General features: G+C 43.0%; 1 protein-coding gene across 3 annotated transcripts in view; it reads right to left on the bottom strand.

Annotated features, from left to right (window-relative positions):
- Positions 1-5,940, bottom strand: part of TBC1D4 (TBC1 domain family member 4) — a 156,269-nt gene extending 150,329 nt beyond the window's left edge. Inside the window, exon 1 of one of the 3 annotated variants that reach the window (XM_065581108.1) lies at positions 4,845-5,940. In XM_065581108.1, the coding sequence (XP_065437180.1) occupies positions 4,845-5,315 (471 nt within the window). In that variant the 5' untranslated portion in view covers positions 5,316-5,940. The remainder of the gene's footprint in view (positions 1-4,844) is intronic. The other 2 variants (XM_005283186.5, XM_005283184.5) reach the window with 2 other exon arrangements.
- Between the last annotated feature and the right edge of the window lie 12,368 nt (positions 5,941-18,308).

Genomic DNA, 18,308 nt, shown 5'->3' with positions numbered 1-18,308 from the left:
AAAGGTTTTGTCCTGACATTTAGTTTCTCAGCATGGGCCATCCTACAGAATTGTTCTAGTGCAGTGCCTTTTTTTTTTTTTTTTTTTTAATTCTATCAGACAACTAACATACATCTGAAGTGGTCTACCATTTTATCTACAGCCTGTACAGCGATTACAGAGCAAGGGTCTGGGTTACAAGTTGGCTGCCTTAGGCTCCTGACTTTGCCAGCCTACCCACTATAGTTCTTATCTCACCCTTACTTTATAGGCAAAATGCTCCATTATTTCTGCTTTGCCTTAGGCCAGTCTACTCCCATTAACTCACAGCAGCAACAGAACACTGAAGCTACTGATCACGCTACACTATACAGAGGGCTGTACAATGGAAAATTTCCTTCTTCCCAGCTGATATGGTCCTTGGGTTATATTTGAAATGCTGGAGAGGTGCACACTTTGATCACTCTTCACAAGGATTTTTAAATGAAACCTAAAATGTATGGTAACATTTTTAAAAATGTCAGCTAAGTACTTGTCTAAGAAGGAACGCCATTGTTGTGCAAAACTCTTCACTAATAACTATCAATCATAACAATCAGATTGTTTACAAATCAATTGTATTTGGTACTATACAAGTTACCGGTTCATGTTTCATGAAGAAAATGAGAGTTCTACTTCATCATGTGAAATAGCAAATCAGACCCTGAACCTTTTCCTAAGGAAGAAGTATGTGACTTAGGAAATTTAAGATGATTGTCATATACCATTAAGATTTATATTCAGACTCCACATCTAAAACAAATGTGCCTGCTTTGTATATTTCATTTTATGAGCTCAGGTGGGGCTTGAAAACTTTGCTGATCAATGTGAGGTTTTCCTAGATAATGAAAAGAGGGAAGTAGGGGTTAAACCATCAATTTCTGCAGATTCTAGATTCCATTCATTTTGTTTTTTTGAAAGCTTCTAGTTTCAGTAGTTGCGAAGAAAACATTCTAAATATAAAGTGAGACAGTGCTGTCATCTTAAATACTCAGACTCCATGCCTCCTAAATTATTCCCAAGTGAAAGCTGTGTGAAACTAACAACTCTGCTATTCAGTAGCCAGCATTGAAATGAACAAGAATCCTAGTCTATTTCAGTCAGCTGTTGCTTTGGAAAGTTATGAGCAGTAGCAAGCACTGCAGCTCTTCTGAAAGAGAAGAGAAGAGCAGCAGATTTTTTCCATCCCAAGCCCATCAATCAGAAAGTTCTGGGACTCTTCCCCCTCCCATTTCCAGCAGCCCGAGAGCAAAATACTGAGACCCTGCACAGAGGCCAGGGACAGAAACCCTGTAAAAATCTCAGTATTCACTATCATGCTGACAGCAAAGAACTTCTGGACTAGGCTTCTTGCTAGAGTACTATCCCCGAATCCAGGTAGAGCCCTCCCTCCACCCCCCTATTTTTCAGATCTGCCTAAGACTAGTAGGTGTTTCAAATGACACCCAGTGACATTTTTCAAGATCTATCTTTAAATTTTCAACAGTGTAAATAACCTTGCCAGATCTCTGCTGCAGTATAGAACTGGCCTTTATGGAACAGGTGCTTATGGCAACATTTGTTACAAAAATAAAAGGAAGGGGAAAGAAAGAAATTGTACTAGTGGTACTGTACTTCTGAAATGGGATTCTGTGAGTTGGGGAAAAAAAAAAAACTTCACTGCCAGAACTGGGTGAAACTGGCAAAAAAACAAAAACAAACAAAAAACGTTAACATGTGATTGTGCACCCTGAAATTTAATTTGTTTGTGTGGAATTTCTGGACCATTGGTGCAGGTGAAAAATCTAAAAAGGCTATGTATTCAAATATACACTCTTTTGAACATTCTACTGTGAGTGACAGCTGTTTGTTACAACATGGGGGTGTGTGCCTGCACCTCAGAGAGGCTGCATGGTCTAACTAGTGGACTGAGCAACAGGCTGAGAGCCACTAGCTTCAATGTTCTGTTCCCAGATCTGTCATTGTTTGGTCTTAACTACAATACTAAGCACTGCCCTCTTGAAAGTCAAAAATTACTATTTTACCTTTACCGTTCATAGAAAATTGGTTACTTGACTACACTAGTGGAAAGACTACACTACACTCTGACTCCCTTCCTCCACTCCAAAGTAACTTGACCTGTTGTTCCCACTAACAGTCAAACATTTACCGCAAAAGCAAAGAAGTCTTGAAACAGGAGCATAAAAAACTGTTTAAGGTAACATACACCATAAATACCACACAGCTCAACTACTCCAGGGAACTGTGGTTGTATATTCTACCATCTTCTGATAATATCCTTGCAGTTTCTCAATTGTAGAACTTGTAATTCTAGGAGGAACACTGTGCTTTTCCAGGTCAGCAACTCACACCTCATTCTGTTCACTCAGAGCTAAAGGTTAACTGTTTAAGACCTGCACACACTTGGCAAATAACATGTTAGCCCAATCTCTCCCACTGGCAACAGAACTGGGGAGGGAGACAGCTTTCTGCCTGATCTCTGTCACGGCAGACTGAAGCCATTAACGTGCTTGGATCCCACAAATCATAAGGCTGGCCCTGCATCTATGCCAGTTAGTTTTATTCTTTGTCTTCAATCCCAATACTAAGTAACCTCCAACTCCAATGAGTTATTTTTCATTAAGTGATAACTTATAAAAAAAATCTTACTTCTAGGATATATCTTAAGATGATACATTGTCAAAAGTGAATAGGTGTTTTATAGTAAAACTTGTTTCTGTTAATAACTTCCTCCCAAAGTATCCATTCTAATTCCCTAAAGTAAGAGTGCTTTGCTTAAATATATAAATATTTATTTATTTATTTATTTAATTCTGTGTTTTCTTCTGTGGAGGGCAGTGGAGAATCTATACAGAATGATCAATAAAAAGTAGCATCCAAAATGAGAATGAAAGAAATAAGATCCACAGATACAAGGAAAAATACTGAATGGATATTTTACAACCCCCTTCTGTCCCCGTTATTTCCCCTCTGTCCCTGTAATAATAGGACCAGCATGGACCTATATAGGAGAGGCACTTAATGATTCTGATTTAGCATTCACTCAAGTCAAAGGGAATCTTTCTGTTGACTCCGATGTGTGCTGCATCAAGCCCTGTATATGCATTAGTATCATGTATACACCTACACTACTCCACATTAACTACTTTAATCTTGAGCACTGAATTTGCTGAAACCCAAGTTAGTATTCTAGAACCTTGGCAGTCAGTTGTTTTACACTCTTCTTTCTCTCACCCCCTTGCTCCCTTCACCTCAAAATAATCTGTTCAGTAAATCTAGATGTGTTGATTAAATGACTTTGATAGATTCTAGTGCATATAACCAGTCATATTCCCTCCACCCCCATATATCTGTGTAAATCTCTGGGGGAGCTGCTCATGTTGCTCAAATAAAATACTATCACTGAAAGACTGCTTTCCTGCCATTACCATATTAACATAATTATTGGCCCTGCTCATCAAGGTTGCTGTTCCCCACATGATCAGCATAGCCAGTAGAAAGGAGTCCTCTGTGCATTAGATGCAACCACCAAAGCCTCCTACAGACAGGGCCGGTGCAACCATTTAGGCAAACTAGGCGGCCGCCTAGGGCGCCTAGTGGTTGGGGGCGCCTAAAAGCCTGCTCAGGCGAGGAGGTGGAGTGGAGGTGAGCTGGGGCGGACTCCCCAGGCGGGGTTAGCTTTCGGGGGGCGTCTCCCCAGGTGGGGTTAGCTGACGCGGGGGTGGGATTAGCTGCTGGGGGGGGGGCTCCCCAGGCAGGAGGGGGTGGAGGGCTCCCCGGGTGGCAGGCTGGGTTAGCTGCTGCCGGGGGATGGGGTTAGCTGGGTGAGAGGGGGGCACAAGGTGGAAGGTTCGCGCAAAACTTCCTTGCACCGGCCCTGCCTACAGAGCCTGCAAAAATACATACTTTTCGCTAGCTTTTTCAGTTGGCACCCATTCAACAATGTTCCCTCCCAGATATAACTTCTTTTAGAACACTCCTGAATGTGCCTGGCACAGCCAGGTGTCCTTACCATGACTTGAAAGTGAAATATGGCCCTGTTGGGGTTTATGGTGGCTATTCGGCTTGTTTCTAATGGCTATGCCACATTAAGGACAATTTAATACATTAAATATTTTTACTTCTCTTCAGAAGCAATTGCTGTGGTTACCACAATGATGTTATGTGATCATGAATGAGACCAGGTGGTCCAAGAGAAGGAAAAGGTGGAGATGGTACACTCTCTGTATATCCTCATTATGAAAAGGTTGAGAAGCCCTGAACTAGCTCATGAGCATGCAGTACATTATGGAATAAAGTAGATACAAAGTGTTCTCCCAACCACCCACAACATTATGAAGCCTACTGCTCATCTCTGTATTAATACCCCCCAGGGTGAGCTTGGTGTAAGAACCTGCACTATGATTCACACACACCAAAACGCAGAGTTAACCAGAAGCTTTTGTGAACAGTCTGATATTCTTTCCACTTTAGACACCAAAGCCTTTGAAGAGACCCTCTACCCACAGCCCCCTGGAAAACCTCCCTTTTCCCAGTCCCCTCTATTGACCCCAGGAACACCACTCATAATACCACTGCCTAGATCTCAAAGCACTTTGCAAAGAAGCCATCTCCATACCCTCCTTTTCTCTATTATCCTCTTCAACAATCCAAGTGCCCATATACTAGTGGCCCCTGAAGTATCCCCATGTCTATAGTCTCTGAAGAGCAGCCTCTTTATTCCCCACCACCACCACTGGGAGGGGGGAAATCTATATATCACCTACGTTCCCATCACCCTATTGTCCCCCGAGAAGCCTCCTACTCTGGGCAGCCCCAGCACTTGCCTGGTTGGGGTCAGTGGCCCGGAACACGTGGCAGGCCACCTGCGACTCGGGGTTGTCGGGCTGCGCCTTGATCAGGTAGGCGAAGTAGGTGAGGTCGTGGCTGTTGTGGATGAAGCGGGAGATGTGCTGCGCCTTGTGCTCGAAGATGAAGACGGCCGGGTTGGCGCTGCCCGGGCTGCCGCTGGAGGTGGCGGGGACGCAGCGGAGGTTCGGGGAGCCCAGGAGCAGCAGCACCTCCCGGGCGGGCACCGAGCTACCCAGGGGTCCGCCAGGGTCCTGCCTCTGGCTGCGCCTGCGGATCTCGGCCATCAGCCAGGGGAGCATGGGCAGCGTGGTCCGTCTGTCCAGGCAGGACCAACCCACATACCACAGCTTGAAGCGCTTCTCCCCCATCGCCCTCCCCCCGGCCTGAGGCTGCGGCTCCGGCTCCAAGGGATGAGGGAGCGGCTCGTCCTGGCCCTTCTTCTCCATGGTAAGTCCCCAGGCAGCAGCCGGGGGGTGCAACGTGCTGCGGAACAGCCTCCAGACGCTGACCCGGGCAAAGGGAGAGCGGCCCCCAGGTGCAGTCAGAGGGGCCTAGGCAGGCACAGCTGATCCGGGGAGCGGGGACCCCCTAACCGTGCATCCTGCTCGGCTTCCCCCCGTTGCACTCGCGGGAGCTGCTACTGCCCCTCAGCCTTCCTAAGCCTGAGCTCGGGGCTGTCACACCCCCTCCGCCCCGCCTGGGCTGCGGCTGCTGCTGCAAGGTCCCCGGCGAGACTCGCTCTGCAGGCAGCGACGCGAGCGAGCAAGCAAACGCTGTTTCTCGCTGCTGTCCCGCCGCCACCGCCTGGCTGGTACAAAGCCTCCGCCTCCCTCCCCAGCCATGCGGGGTCAGCACCAGTGCGAGCGCAGGGGAAGGGAGGAGACTAATTCTCCCTCTTCCTAGTGGCTCTGGCAGCGGAGGGAGGGAGCTACGCTCCAGCCGGGGCTCTCCACTTGCAACCCCAGCCAAGGAGGCGGGAACTCGCCCGCCCCAGAGTCAAAACAAAACCAAACGTGGCCTGTCCACTCCCACCCCGCCGCCGCCTCCTGGCGCTGCGCTTCCGCCAGCCCCGCCAGGTGTAAGAGCAGGCTCCGCTCCGGCTCCGAGCGCGCCCTTCCTGCTTCTGCACATGCTCGCGCTCCGCGGGCAGCCCAATGAGCATGTGAGAAGGGCCTGCACATACCCACCAGGAAGGAGAAGCTGCTGCCTCTTACCAGCGCTGTACTGTTCGCTCAGCTCTAGCGAGGCTCGGCTTCCCTGAAACCCACAGGAGCAGGATGGGAAGGGAGGGACAGGGAAGAGATCAGTAGGAGGGGGAAGGAGCTGAGCTGTGAGGGAACAGAGCAGATCTGAGAAGTTGCAGGGAATAGAAGAGAAAGATTATAAAAAGATGTATAGGCTTTAAAATCTGGATCTCTATTTCCAATACTGGAACCGAAAACATGGAGAGCGATAGAAAAAGTATAATTAGATTCAAGCCCCAATGCGGGAGGATTCTGAGCCCTTATGGATCAGGGCCGTGCTAACTATCTCCTTGTGCCTGAACAGTCCTCCCCCCCTCCCCATTAATGCGACTAATTGTTTTGTTTGCAGTATTGTTGTAAGACTTTCCTTTGCACATCCCACACAGTAAGAAAAATATTTTGCTGCAAAAACGAACTCAGCCAGTAAAGAACGGTACATAATACAGTAGCATCTCACTGTTGAGTGATTTTTCAGGTTTTCATATTTTTTTTCTTATTTTCATTTTTGCGGGTGTTGGATTTTTTAGGCTTAATTTTCTTGTTATAATGATACCTCTTTTGATGTCAAATTTGCCACCTACTGCAAATGTTTATTATTATTTTTTACTTGAAGACACATATGGACAATTCCTTTTCAATCCCATACCACCCATGTTCATGACACTGAAATATTTTTCTTGACTATTTCCTTTTGTACACATTTGTGGCATCAAATAGCAATAGCTTCAAGCCCTAGTTAGTTCATAGTAATATAGTGTAATGGTTATCATCTTGACCAACACAGTTGCTTGAACCAGGAACTTCTGGAGCTGAAAGCTAAAGTGTTTACAACTTGAGCTGAAGAAGCAGTCTTTAGTGCTGGGGAATTCAACAGCCTTACATCCTCTGTGACTCAAGGACATGTAACACACATTGAGCAGTGGATTATTATTTATTATTTGCATTACTATAGTGGCTAGGAGCCCTAGTCAAGGACCCCTTTGTGCTAGGCACTGTACAAACAGAACAAAAAACAGCCCCTGCCACAAAGAGTTTGGAGTCTATAAGACAGGAGACAACAAATTAATACAGCTAGAGGGGAATACAAGGGAACCATGAAACAATATTGAACAGAACTACAGCTAATCAGAAAGGGAGAAGGCAGTGCTAATAACATATATCAGAGGCGTAACTGTGTTAGTCTGGATCCACAAAAACGAGGAGTCCGGTGGCACCTTAAAGACTAACAGATTTATTTGGGCATCAGTTTTCGTGGGTAAAAAACCCCACTTCTTCAGATGCATGGAGTGAAATTACAGATGCAAGCATAAATATACTGACACATGAAGAGAAGGGAGTTACCTTACAAGTGGAAAACCAGTGTTAACAAGGCCAATTCAGAGTGGATGTGGTCCACTCCCACTAATTGATGAGTATGTGTCAATACCAGGAATAGGGAAATTGCTTTTGTAGTGAGCCAGCTACTCCCAGTCCCTATTCAAGACCAAATTAATCATGTTAAATTTGCAAATGACATATGAATCTAACAACATATGAATCTCATTGTTAAAATATAATTCCAAAAGTGGCTGAGATTGGAAAAGATGCCTCCTCCAAGCAGCAGCAGCAGCAGCAAATCATACCTCCAAGAAGCAAGAAGGTTTTTCAATTGGGAAAGCAGAAACTGCAAATCATTATTGTTTACTGGTTTTCCCAACAAAATAGCATTTTGTATTTTAGACACAATTATAGATAGGGTGTGCCTTTCGTCTCCTAAGGACATGCTCCAGTTTTATGGAATGTTTCTTTAAAACAGATGGTGAAGACATGAGGAAAACTAAAAATATGTGAAACTTGAGACTGAAATACTGGGGTTTATTCGAGAGAGAGTGTGTGTGTGTGTCTCTCTCTCTCTCTCTCTCGGTACAGCACCTGTAAAATAGCCAGAGATTTCTCTTTTTATTACTGTTACTGCCCACTTATGTAAAGCTATTTGGTTTAATGTTTCATTTGGTTGACTTGCTTAATGCAATGTTAGATTTGGTTATTTTGATCCACCCAATTTATTTTTAGTGCTAAATTCTTTATAAACTTATATATATTTACATAAACGTTAATACTTTTGAGATAATTAAGTTCTCAACCTTTAATCCAGCTACCATAAAGTTTCAGTTTTCAAAGCCAGTCCTCTCTCATCTCAACTTCATTCTTTTACACATCTTTTAGCATCTAGCCAGGCCCTTTCCTGGGCTTCACCATTGAATGTTTAGATGGTGCAGCTAGTGATGCAATGGTGAGTGACAGGTACCACTTAATAAACCTGTCTCTCCAGGAGAAGCTCCAACAGCTTCAGGCTAGGGTGACCAGATGTCCCGATTTTATAGGGACAGTCCCGATTTTTGGGTCTTTTTCTTATATAGGCTCCTATTACCCCCCACCCCATCCCGATTTTTTACAGTTGCTATCTAGTCACCCTACTTCAGGCAGAGGCGTGCCTATAGGTTGAGTAGTAGAACGCCTGGGGGAAGGAAATGTCCCCAGAAAAGCAGATGAGCCTGAATTTTGTTGGCCAACGGTATCCACTCTATTGGGACCATACCCATCCAAAGACAAGGTGCAGCTGCGGATGCAATAAGGTGGGTGCTTTCTTCAACTCAGAGCAGTGTTCCGGCTAGAAACTGCAGCAGGCCTTGTCCTTTGTCTTGCAATTGGAATTCTATAATTCTTGCCAAGAGAGAAGATGGAGGGCCTATAGCAACCCCTTCCTTCTTTGTTTTGTCTAGGCGTATGCGTCGGGGATCCGTGTTCAACAGTTGCTCATTTAGGTGGAGAAGGACCCAGGTGTTCGGCTGTGGCTCAGATCTACAACCAGCCCTATTTAGGGGTGGCCTGCTTGCCCCAATCTGGGGAAGACACGAGGAATGGTGAGTTAAAAAAGCTCCCTTCCAACTTCTTTCCAGGCTCTAAACTAATCAGTGCTTGCAGGCTAGAACTGGAAGATTCTGAACTTCAGAAAACAGCCATAACTGATAGAGAACTACATCAATTGAACATTGATATTGCAGCCCACAGTGAGACAAGGCTTTCAGAAATTGAATCAGAGAAATTATCACTTCTATTCATCTGGGAAACCTGACAATGAATCAAGGATACATGATGTTGGATGTACTGTCAAGAAGTCTGTCCTCAGTGCATGTGCCCCTCCTCACCTATCAAGGAGAGGATCGTGCAGCTGGATACAAACACAAACTCAAGAACCTGTCTCTTCTGTCCATTTATGGCCAAATAGCAAAAAGATTAGTTTTATTCTCAGCTGGAACAAATAATTAAGAATGTTTTTTCTGGGGACAGACTCGGCCCCATGGATAAGGATTGGGAGCACAGGGGACACATCATTAGTCAATACAGCACAGATAGCCTCAACTGTGGCCAGCTGTCCTTGAGCTTTGTGCCTCTTGTGAGGGGATAGTCTTGAACACCTATTTTGCTGGCAGGTGGCAGCAGCCGCAGAAAGGTCACATAGAGGCACCCTCACTCAGCACATTGGCATCAGCTTGACCTCATCCATCACAGAAACATTTGCCAAGTATTGCATGTTTGATCAATGCATAGTGCTGATCGTGACAAGGATCATGCTCTTTTTGGGGCCAAGCTCCAACTGCATCTTAAAAAGATCTATTATGCAAAGCGAAAAGGTAAACCTTGCCTCAACATCACTAACATGAAGGATTCTGATACTTGTGCAAAGTTTCAATCTGCGCACAAGCTTGTTTTTGAAAATGATCCACCTGATTTTGACATCTTGTGGGAAAATTTTAAGAATAAGACAGTGGCTGCTGCCAAGGATGTCTTTGGCACAACAAAGAAAAAATATCTTGATTGGTTTGCAGCATCTGAACATCTGCTGCTCCCACTTATAGAAAAGAAAAAGCAAACTCACCTAACTTTACTTCAACAACCACCTAAGACCAGAACTCTCAAGTTTAAAGAGGCTAAGGCTGAGGTTCAGAAAACCACCAAAGAAAGTGCCCAGCAGTATTGGCAAGACCTGTGCAGAAAGATTCAGATCTGCTTTGAAATAGGAGACCATTGTGCTACCTATAATGGAATTAAAGAGGCCCTTGGTTCATCTTGTAAAAAGACCGCAAACTTGAAAGCGAAAGATGGTACCATATTAACTGACAGGCAAAAATTACTTGACTGATGGACTGAGCATTACAAAGACCTCTACTCAAAGGATGTCATTATCTGTGACACTGCCTTAGGGCGAATTTACATGTACACTGCTACATCGGCTCAGCTGCACTGATGCAGCTGTACATCTGGTGAAAATGCAGTATGCCGACAGGAGAGCGTCTCCCGCCGACATAGCGCTGGTGTGGACAGCACAAAACTTGTCGCTTGACTGTGTGTGCGTGTGAGAGTGTTTCACATCCCTCGACGTAAGTTATGTTGACTTAGGCTGGAGTGTAGACTTGCCCTTAGTTGCCATTCCCCAGTCTAGGCCTGGCACCTTGATGATACTTTCACCAAAGCAATAATCACCAGCTTCCCACAATGTAGAAGCTGGACCAAATACCAACTCTTGAAGGTGTAGAGAAGGCTATCAAAGAGATTACACCTGGGAAAACAACAGGCATGACCGGATCCCCTGCTGCCTTTAGGAGCTCCGGAGGTAGGAAGCTTGCAAGTCACATCTATGCGCTTCTCAGCACCTGTTGGGAAGAAAGCCATGTACCCCAGGATCTGAAAGATGCAGAGATAATTACTCTTGTGATGCTGGGCCAAAAAGGTTTAAGCAACTTGCAGGCTAATTGACCCTGATTCAACCTTTAGTGACATATTAGTAGATGTCTTGTGTGTTTACATGTATATTGTTAAGAGGTTAACAATGTAACCAAACAGTTCCTCTCTATAGCTGTATTCTGTTAATTCAGAGATCAAAATGTTACCTCAAGGGGAAGAAGGTAACGCTTCAAAGGAAATACTAGAGAGATGGTAGAGGGAAGATATAACAGGGAAAGCCCCTTTTCTCAGAGGCTGCAGACTCGGCTCCCTTCCGTGTCTGTCACCGGTGGTCTTAGCTACCCATAAAATATAATAAAATAAAGAAAAGACAAGATAATATGGTGCAAATAAAGGTAAGTGTATTAGGGATAAAAGGTACAGAGAAACTAGGGAAAATGGGGGGGAGAAATACAAGAATAACAGTGAAACAGCAAAACCATAAATCAGTAAAATAGTGGATCAGTGACTGACTGAGAGCTTGAAGCTCAGGCCCATAAACCCTCCCGTGGGATTCTACAAAACAATAAACAATACCCCAACACGGAAACCTTTCTCCTATTGCTCTGATGCAGCAGATGTCACGTACAGGCGTGATGCCCAGGACCTACAACTCTTGGACTGATTTAGAGTCCTTGAGGAGGAACACTGGGGAGTCCAGACGACTGATGGTTTTCGTCGCTGGCGAGGAGACCCTCTGGGATGATGGACACCAGGAGATGCAGGATATAGGAATGATGATGACAGGACTCCTCTTCCTCAAACACACTACGGGATAGATGTTGTTCTTCGATCTCAGCTCTGGAGCTCTGCGAAGACCCGACCGTGTACGAACTGTCGCTGGAATGGACAGCCCCGCACAGGCGCTGAACAAGACCTTATAAAGCCTTTTTGGCGGGAAGAGTTCTGAGGTGATGGAATGCTTCTGAGGTGATGGAATGCTGAGGGTTGGATTTGGCGGGAAAAACCGGTTCTGACTGGTTTAAGCTAGAGTCTGTGTAGCAAAATAAGTCCCCTCTCAGAGATGGAGTTCAAAGTTAGAGTTCATGTACTCCATTTTGAATTTCAGTTTTAAAGTCAGTGATTCACTTCAGTATTTTAAAAACATCTTATTAATAGCTAAGTGAAACAGTACATTTCATCTAACATATCCCCTCCTTGGGACCTTTTTCCTTAACTATGGACAAAAGGTTCCAAACAATTTAATACAACATCAAACATTAATAACATGAATTACAACAATGCATATGATAAATATTTACAGAGCATTCCAACCAGAAATATTGAAAGGAACTTGTTTATACTTTCTCCTTGCTTTCTTATGTTTACATATTAACACAGTTAACATAACCATGTACACAATTAGAATGAATTGAATAATTAAAACAACCACAACTGGATGTAGAAGAATATACCACATTGATCTTATACTTCCCATGTCGGTATACAGGATAGATTCCCACCAATGAGCAGAGGTGGTTTCATCCTTAATCTTTTTTGTAATTTGTTTAATCTTGGAGATAGAATGTTGCACAGTGAGAATAGTTTTACTTCCTTCCAATTTCAAATTATTCAAATACTGAGCCAATTTTTCATGGTGTAACAACTTTTGAATAACCTCCAGATTTGCTCCAACATGGATGGGTGTCAACGTATTGTACAATTTATATTCATTGAACATTTCTTTGATATATACATTATGTACAGATACATTGATATCACAACCCATTAACTGTATGACCTTACATATACATAAATTTCCTATTCCTGAATTATTAACTTTATACAAATTATTAACTAAGAAATATGGACATAAACTTCGGATACAAAAACAACCAGAATTCACTTGTACTATGGCAGAGGCTTTACTGAGGGAATGGTGAAACACTTCATAAGAGCAAGTTCCCTCTACAGGGTCTAGACACGTGGAATCCTCCTCCCACACTTGGGTAGTGCAGGTATATCCCAAGTTGGGTTGATAGACGCATGCTTGCAGATTTATAGGGACGTACGAATTATTAGCGTTAACATGTACCCATTTATGTTCTTCTATAGGGACTAGTAGGGACTGGTTAGCATATATCCCCAAAGCAACAAGAGGATATATGGTTTCTTGATTAGCTGATTTTAAAGTAAGAATCAAGGCCATGATCGTATCATTGTGCTGGAAGTAAGTGAACGTCAATAATTGCCACCATTGGTGATGTATTTTCTCAAAATCATTGGCGTCCTCGTAGATGATTTTCTTCAATTCCAAAGGTAACTGCTGGTTAAAACCATCTCTGATGATAGCCTTGGCTACCGTTATCAACCATTGCTGAGCTTCTACACATGCTAGGGCTTCTGAGATATTAGATTGGAGAATATCTAATGCTCCCAGTATTCGCAGGTGGTCTTGCTCTTGAATTTTAAGCCAATATGGAAGAATTTTAGTGATGTCAAATGTTGTAGTTCCTAGAGCGTGAAATGCAGAAGTCAATGGTTCGGCAAGGGAGGCGGCATCATGACCTACCTGACCAATTCGATTTGCTAGTATTTGTTGGTCTACTGTATTTAATACGCTTAATCCAGCTCCAATTCCCCCTAGCACCTTTGCCACTAAATCACGTTTCTGCCTAGTAGATGAGTTGGAAGAAGGAGGGAGTACTCCTTGAACCCAGGCTCTCCATCCTACTAAAAGTGGCTCTGTATATAGGGTACATTGATTATATACTGATGCTATAGATAATTGTAGAGGCATGATAATCCTTTTGATTGAATATTGAGGATCTATCATTAAAGTTCTGGTTACGTCCTTTTTAATGGTTAGTGGTCCTACATGATAAATGGGAGGTGGCGTTACCACATGTATTTCCTTTGTATATTCAAACTCCAGCGGGCCTCTCACAGTCCATATTCCAGAATGATTGACCATAACATTTATAGTATAATTAATTACACACAATTCCCTGAATTTATTTATATCATTGTCCGATATACAATATCTTGAGGTAGTATGTTGTTTCAATGAAATGTTATAGCCCAACAAAGAGGAATTACAGGTTAATCTTAATATGGTAGTATTCTGATTAGGAGGTTTTATGGAAATATTTACAAAATCTATATGGGTTTGTTGATGGTACATTTTTATGGATATGTTCAATTTTCCGGGTTTAACTAAAGAAGGAGATAAGATGTCAAATGATACACATTGATAAAGGTCTTTATGGCAGTTGTCAAACATCACTTCAGGCATACTCCACGTACAACCATATCCTGGACGTATAGGTCCAAAACGCTGTACTGGGTTGTGGGTGGTAACAGTATCAGGTAATATAACCGACTGATTCTGAGCATACTCAAAAACATCTAGGTAGCAACGTTCCATGACCTTATAAGCTCTAAGGGTTACCCATTCCCAATTTTTATGATCGTTTGCCTCTCTTTTCCCTCTTCCGTGATAGCCAATTCTGAAAACATTAACTGGTTTTTTAGTAGTCGCTCGAGGTACCGTTGTTGTACTACTTTTTGTAGAGCTTTCTTGTTGTTTTCTTTGTATTTGACGTCTTCTTGTATTTGGTGGGATTTTATTCCTCCATCGATATATTATTTGTGGGTTAACCTGACATTCTAAATATTCGTTCATCTTGACAGGAAAGAATTTACTTCCTTTCAGAGTTACATTGAAAGTTGGTGGTAAATCCCGTTTCCTCCGGCGTCTGTAAATATCCTCTGGAAATGGCTTTGTAGGAGCTTCAGGTGGTGCCATTCCTTCCATTTGAGTGTTGGTTCTTTCATTGACATATTCCTCATTTTCCTTTTGTGTTTCCAATTCCTTCCCTTGGTCATACATGAAAGATATTTTTCTGTATGTCTTACATATCCAGTATTCATTTTTCTTAATTATTAAACTTCTACAGGTCCATAAACTTAACCAAGTTATAACTATGTACATCAGAAATTTTCCAGTAGTCTTCATATTTCCTTTGTTCGGCATCCTGTGGATGAAAACAAGACAATTAGTTGATCCTTATGGTGGTTTTTCATCACTTGTTCTATTACTTTCTGTTCTAGGTGGATTAGTACAGATGTTTCCTTTCCATAATTTTAATTGTGAGCTATGGAACCACTTTTGTACTTTACGTTTTCCGGTCTTCAATTCTAGTTGATAAGTTGTTGGACTGGCTTTATTGATGATAGTTACTGGTCCAACCCATCTTGGACTTAATGGATGGTTCTTTTCAGAAAAATACTTAAAGAGAACTTGATCCCCTATGTTCCACTCTAAATGTTTTAAATTGTTATTCAGTCTTTGATCCATCTTATGAATATTTCCTTTTAAATTAACCGCCACTGCCCTTTGCACTTCTGATATGGTATTTAACACTGATTTTATGTAATTGTCCGTCACCATTCTAGGTTTATACTCGTCCGGTGGTACCCCTCCTGGCATCCACCATTGCTCAGGCGTTACCATAGGTCTTCCGAAAAGTGCTTCATATGGAGTGAATCCATGGACGCTCACTGTGGATCTGATTGCCATCAGGATGAGAGGTAGATGTCTGTCCCAATTCTTTCCTGATGAATCAATTACCTTCCTTAGTGCAGTCTTTAAAGTGCGGTTTGATCTTTCTACTAACCCAGAAGCTTGTGGGTGACCAGCTACATGAAATCTTTGGCGTATTCCTAAGGCTATACACAATTGTTTAGTTAATTCTCCGGTAAAGTGCGTGCCTTGATCGGAATCAATAATTCGAGGTAGTCCGAATCGACTGAACGTATTTTCTAACAGCAATTTTACTGTCGCACCTGCAGTGCAATTCCTAGTTGGGTACCCTTCTATCCACTTGGTAAATGGATCTATTACTACCAGGCAGTATACATTTCCTCGGTTAGTTCTAGGTAAGGGTCCAATAAAGTCTATCTGCACTCGAATCCATGGGCCATCTACCGGTTGATGAAGTAGAGGTCCCTTTTTTATCCTTATATCAGGATTATTGTGGGCGCATCTTAAACAGTTGTTAATAAAGTGCTCAGTATCTCGGATTATCTCAGGCCACCATCCTACCGTAGCTAGCCTTTGTAGAGTCTTTTGGAGTCCAAAGTGTCCTTGTTGATGAGCCAGTTGGATTAACTCTCTTCGCAATATGTTTGGAATCACTAATAGTGGAATCAAGGTATCGTTATCAGTATTTTCATAATTGTCTTTTGTTGCCATAATTAGTCCAGATGTATGTCGAGTGATGAGGTATGTTTTGTGTTTTCCATCTTTTAGCAGCTTCTTAATTTCAGGATCTTGTTCTTGCAATTGTACTATATCTTGATGATCTGTATGGTCCACAGGTTTATTTGCACTTATATTAGCTTCTACCTTGTCCCATCTTGTTTCAGGTCCCATTACCGCTGCTTGCTTTGCTAACTTATCCACTTTGCTGTTTAATATGGATATCTCTGCCTGATTCCTTCTGTGTGCTCTTACTTTGAATAGATAAGTATCTCCCCTCCTAGCTTCTGCTAAGTTCCATGCATGCATGAGATAGCCAGCATATGCCACCGGATGATTATCTGCGGATTTCATATCCCGCTGTTTCCATACTATCATCCAGTCTAACAAGGCTCTCATAGCCCAATCAGAGTCTGTACAGATGGTGATATTGGCAGTCGATTCAGCATTTTCTAAAGCCACTATGATTGCCACAACTTCAGCCGCTTGTGCAGAATGGTATGACACGGTTCCTTGATAGATCTTGTCCGAAGCGACATGAAGTGCTGCATATCCGGTAGCAGCCTTCCCATCTTTAAAAAGGCTACTGCCATCGACTACCCATAATTCTCTGTTACTGGCTTTTGCATTTTCATAGCATGATTCAAGTTTAAAGGGGGATACAATTTCTGGAATTTTGATGTTAGGTAGAGGACAATCATGATTATTTATATATATTTCCTCAGTTATTGGCGGGCAAAGTGCGAAAGGTGCAGAAATAGGTGTGTTGATCTTCTCTACTTGTACCTCTTTATTCAGGAGGGCAAGTGTCCAATTGGCAAGTCTAGGGTGGCTGACTCGCCCTGCATTAGCTTTACCTGATATGACATATTGCACTGGTGTATGGGTGGTTTTTAGTACAATAGGGGCCATTCCTATTAAATACTCCCAATGGGAGATGGCCCAAACTAATGCAAGTACTTCCTTTTCGCACGTTGTATACTGTTTTTCTACTTCTGAAAGGACCTTAGATCCATATGCCACTGGTTTTAAGGAGGATCCACTCTGTTGTAATAATATTGCACTAATCGCCGTCTTGGTTGTTGCCAGTTGTAGATGGAAGGGCTGGTTGATTTGAGGGTATGCAAGTGCCGGTGCAGTCATCAAGGCTTGTTTCAGGTCTATCACTGCTTGCTGCTCTTCAGTTCCCCAAGTCCATTTTTGATTTTTCCTTAAAAGTTTATAGAGAGGTCTGGCCTTTTCGCTATAGTTTTCGATAAAATCCCTTGAAAATCCAACCAATCCAAGGAATGATCGTAAAGTGCTTACATCTGTCGGGGCAGGCAGCTTAGATATGAGTTCTATTCTCGAAATATCCGGTTTTCTGCCTGTGGGTCCAAGCTGAACTCCCAAGTAAGTCACTTGCTGCTGGACCAACTGAGCCTTGCTAGGATTGATTAAGAATCCAGCTTTTTTCAATGCTTCCAGAACCTCATCTAAAGCAGCACAATTATCTTCTCTGGTCTGTGTGGCAATTAGGATGTCATCTACGTAACTTATGATGTTGCTGGAATAAGTCAGATTCTTCCACAGGGCGGCCACCAACCGATGGCACAGACTTGGGGCGTTATGATAGCCTTGTGGGACCCTGGTGAAGGTTAGCTGTCGGTCATCAAAAGTAAAAGCAAACTTGTAAAACGAAGAAGGGTGGAGAGGTATTGAAAAGAATGCATTTGAAATGTCCAATACAGAAAACCAACAGGCACCTTCTGTGATTAAAGCCATCACCTCAGGGAATTTTGCCACTACAGGAGCTAGTCTTGGGGTAACATGATTTAACCCTCTATAATCAACAGTAAGTCTCCATGATTTATTATCTGCCTTCCTAACAGGCCAAATAGGCGAATTGCATATGCTTTGGCATTGGATTAGCACTCCTTGCTCTAAAAGTGCATCGATGGTTGGTTTAATTCCCTCCTTTGCCTCGATGGAATACTTATACTGTCTTAGTGGTTTGGGGTCTGGTCCTTCTACCTTCACAGAAGCCTCTACTTTTCCACAACTGAGTTTAGTTGGAGCGAAAACCATGAGATGTTTCTGGGTAATCAGTTTGATGTCCTCTTCCCATTCAGGAAGAATCAGTTTATCTGGCGTCTTAAACGCATATATCCTATGGGCTGCTGGAATTATAAGACCCGCCTCTTCATCTTTCACTTGACACAATATGTTATTTGGTAAGTCCACCACTA

The sequence above is a fragment of the Chrysemys picta genome, chromosome 1 (genome assembly GCF_011386835.1).
Source record: "Chrysemys picta bellii isolate R12L10 chromosome 1, ASM1138683v2, whole genome shotgun sequence".
Classification (NCBI taxonomy): domain Eukaryota; kingdom Metazoa; phylum Chordata; order Testudines; family Emydidae; genus Chrysemys; species Chrysemys picta.
Note: the sequence above shows the minus strand (reverse complement) of the source record. Positions and strands in the feature narration are given on the sequence as shown.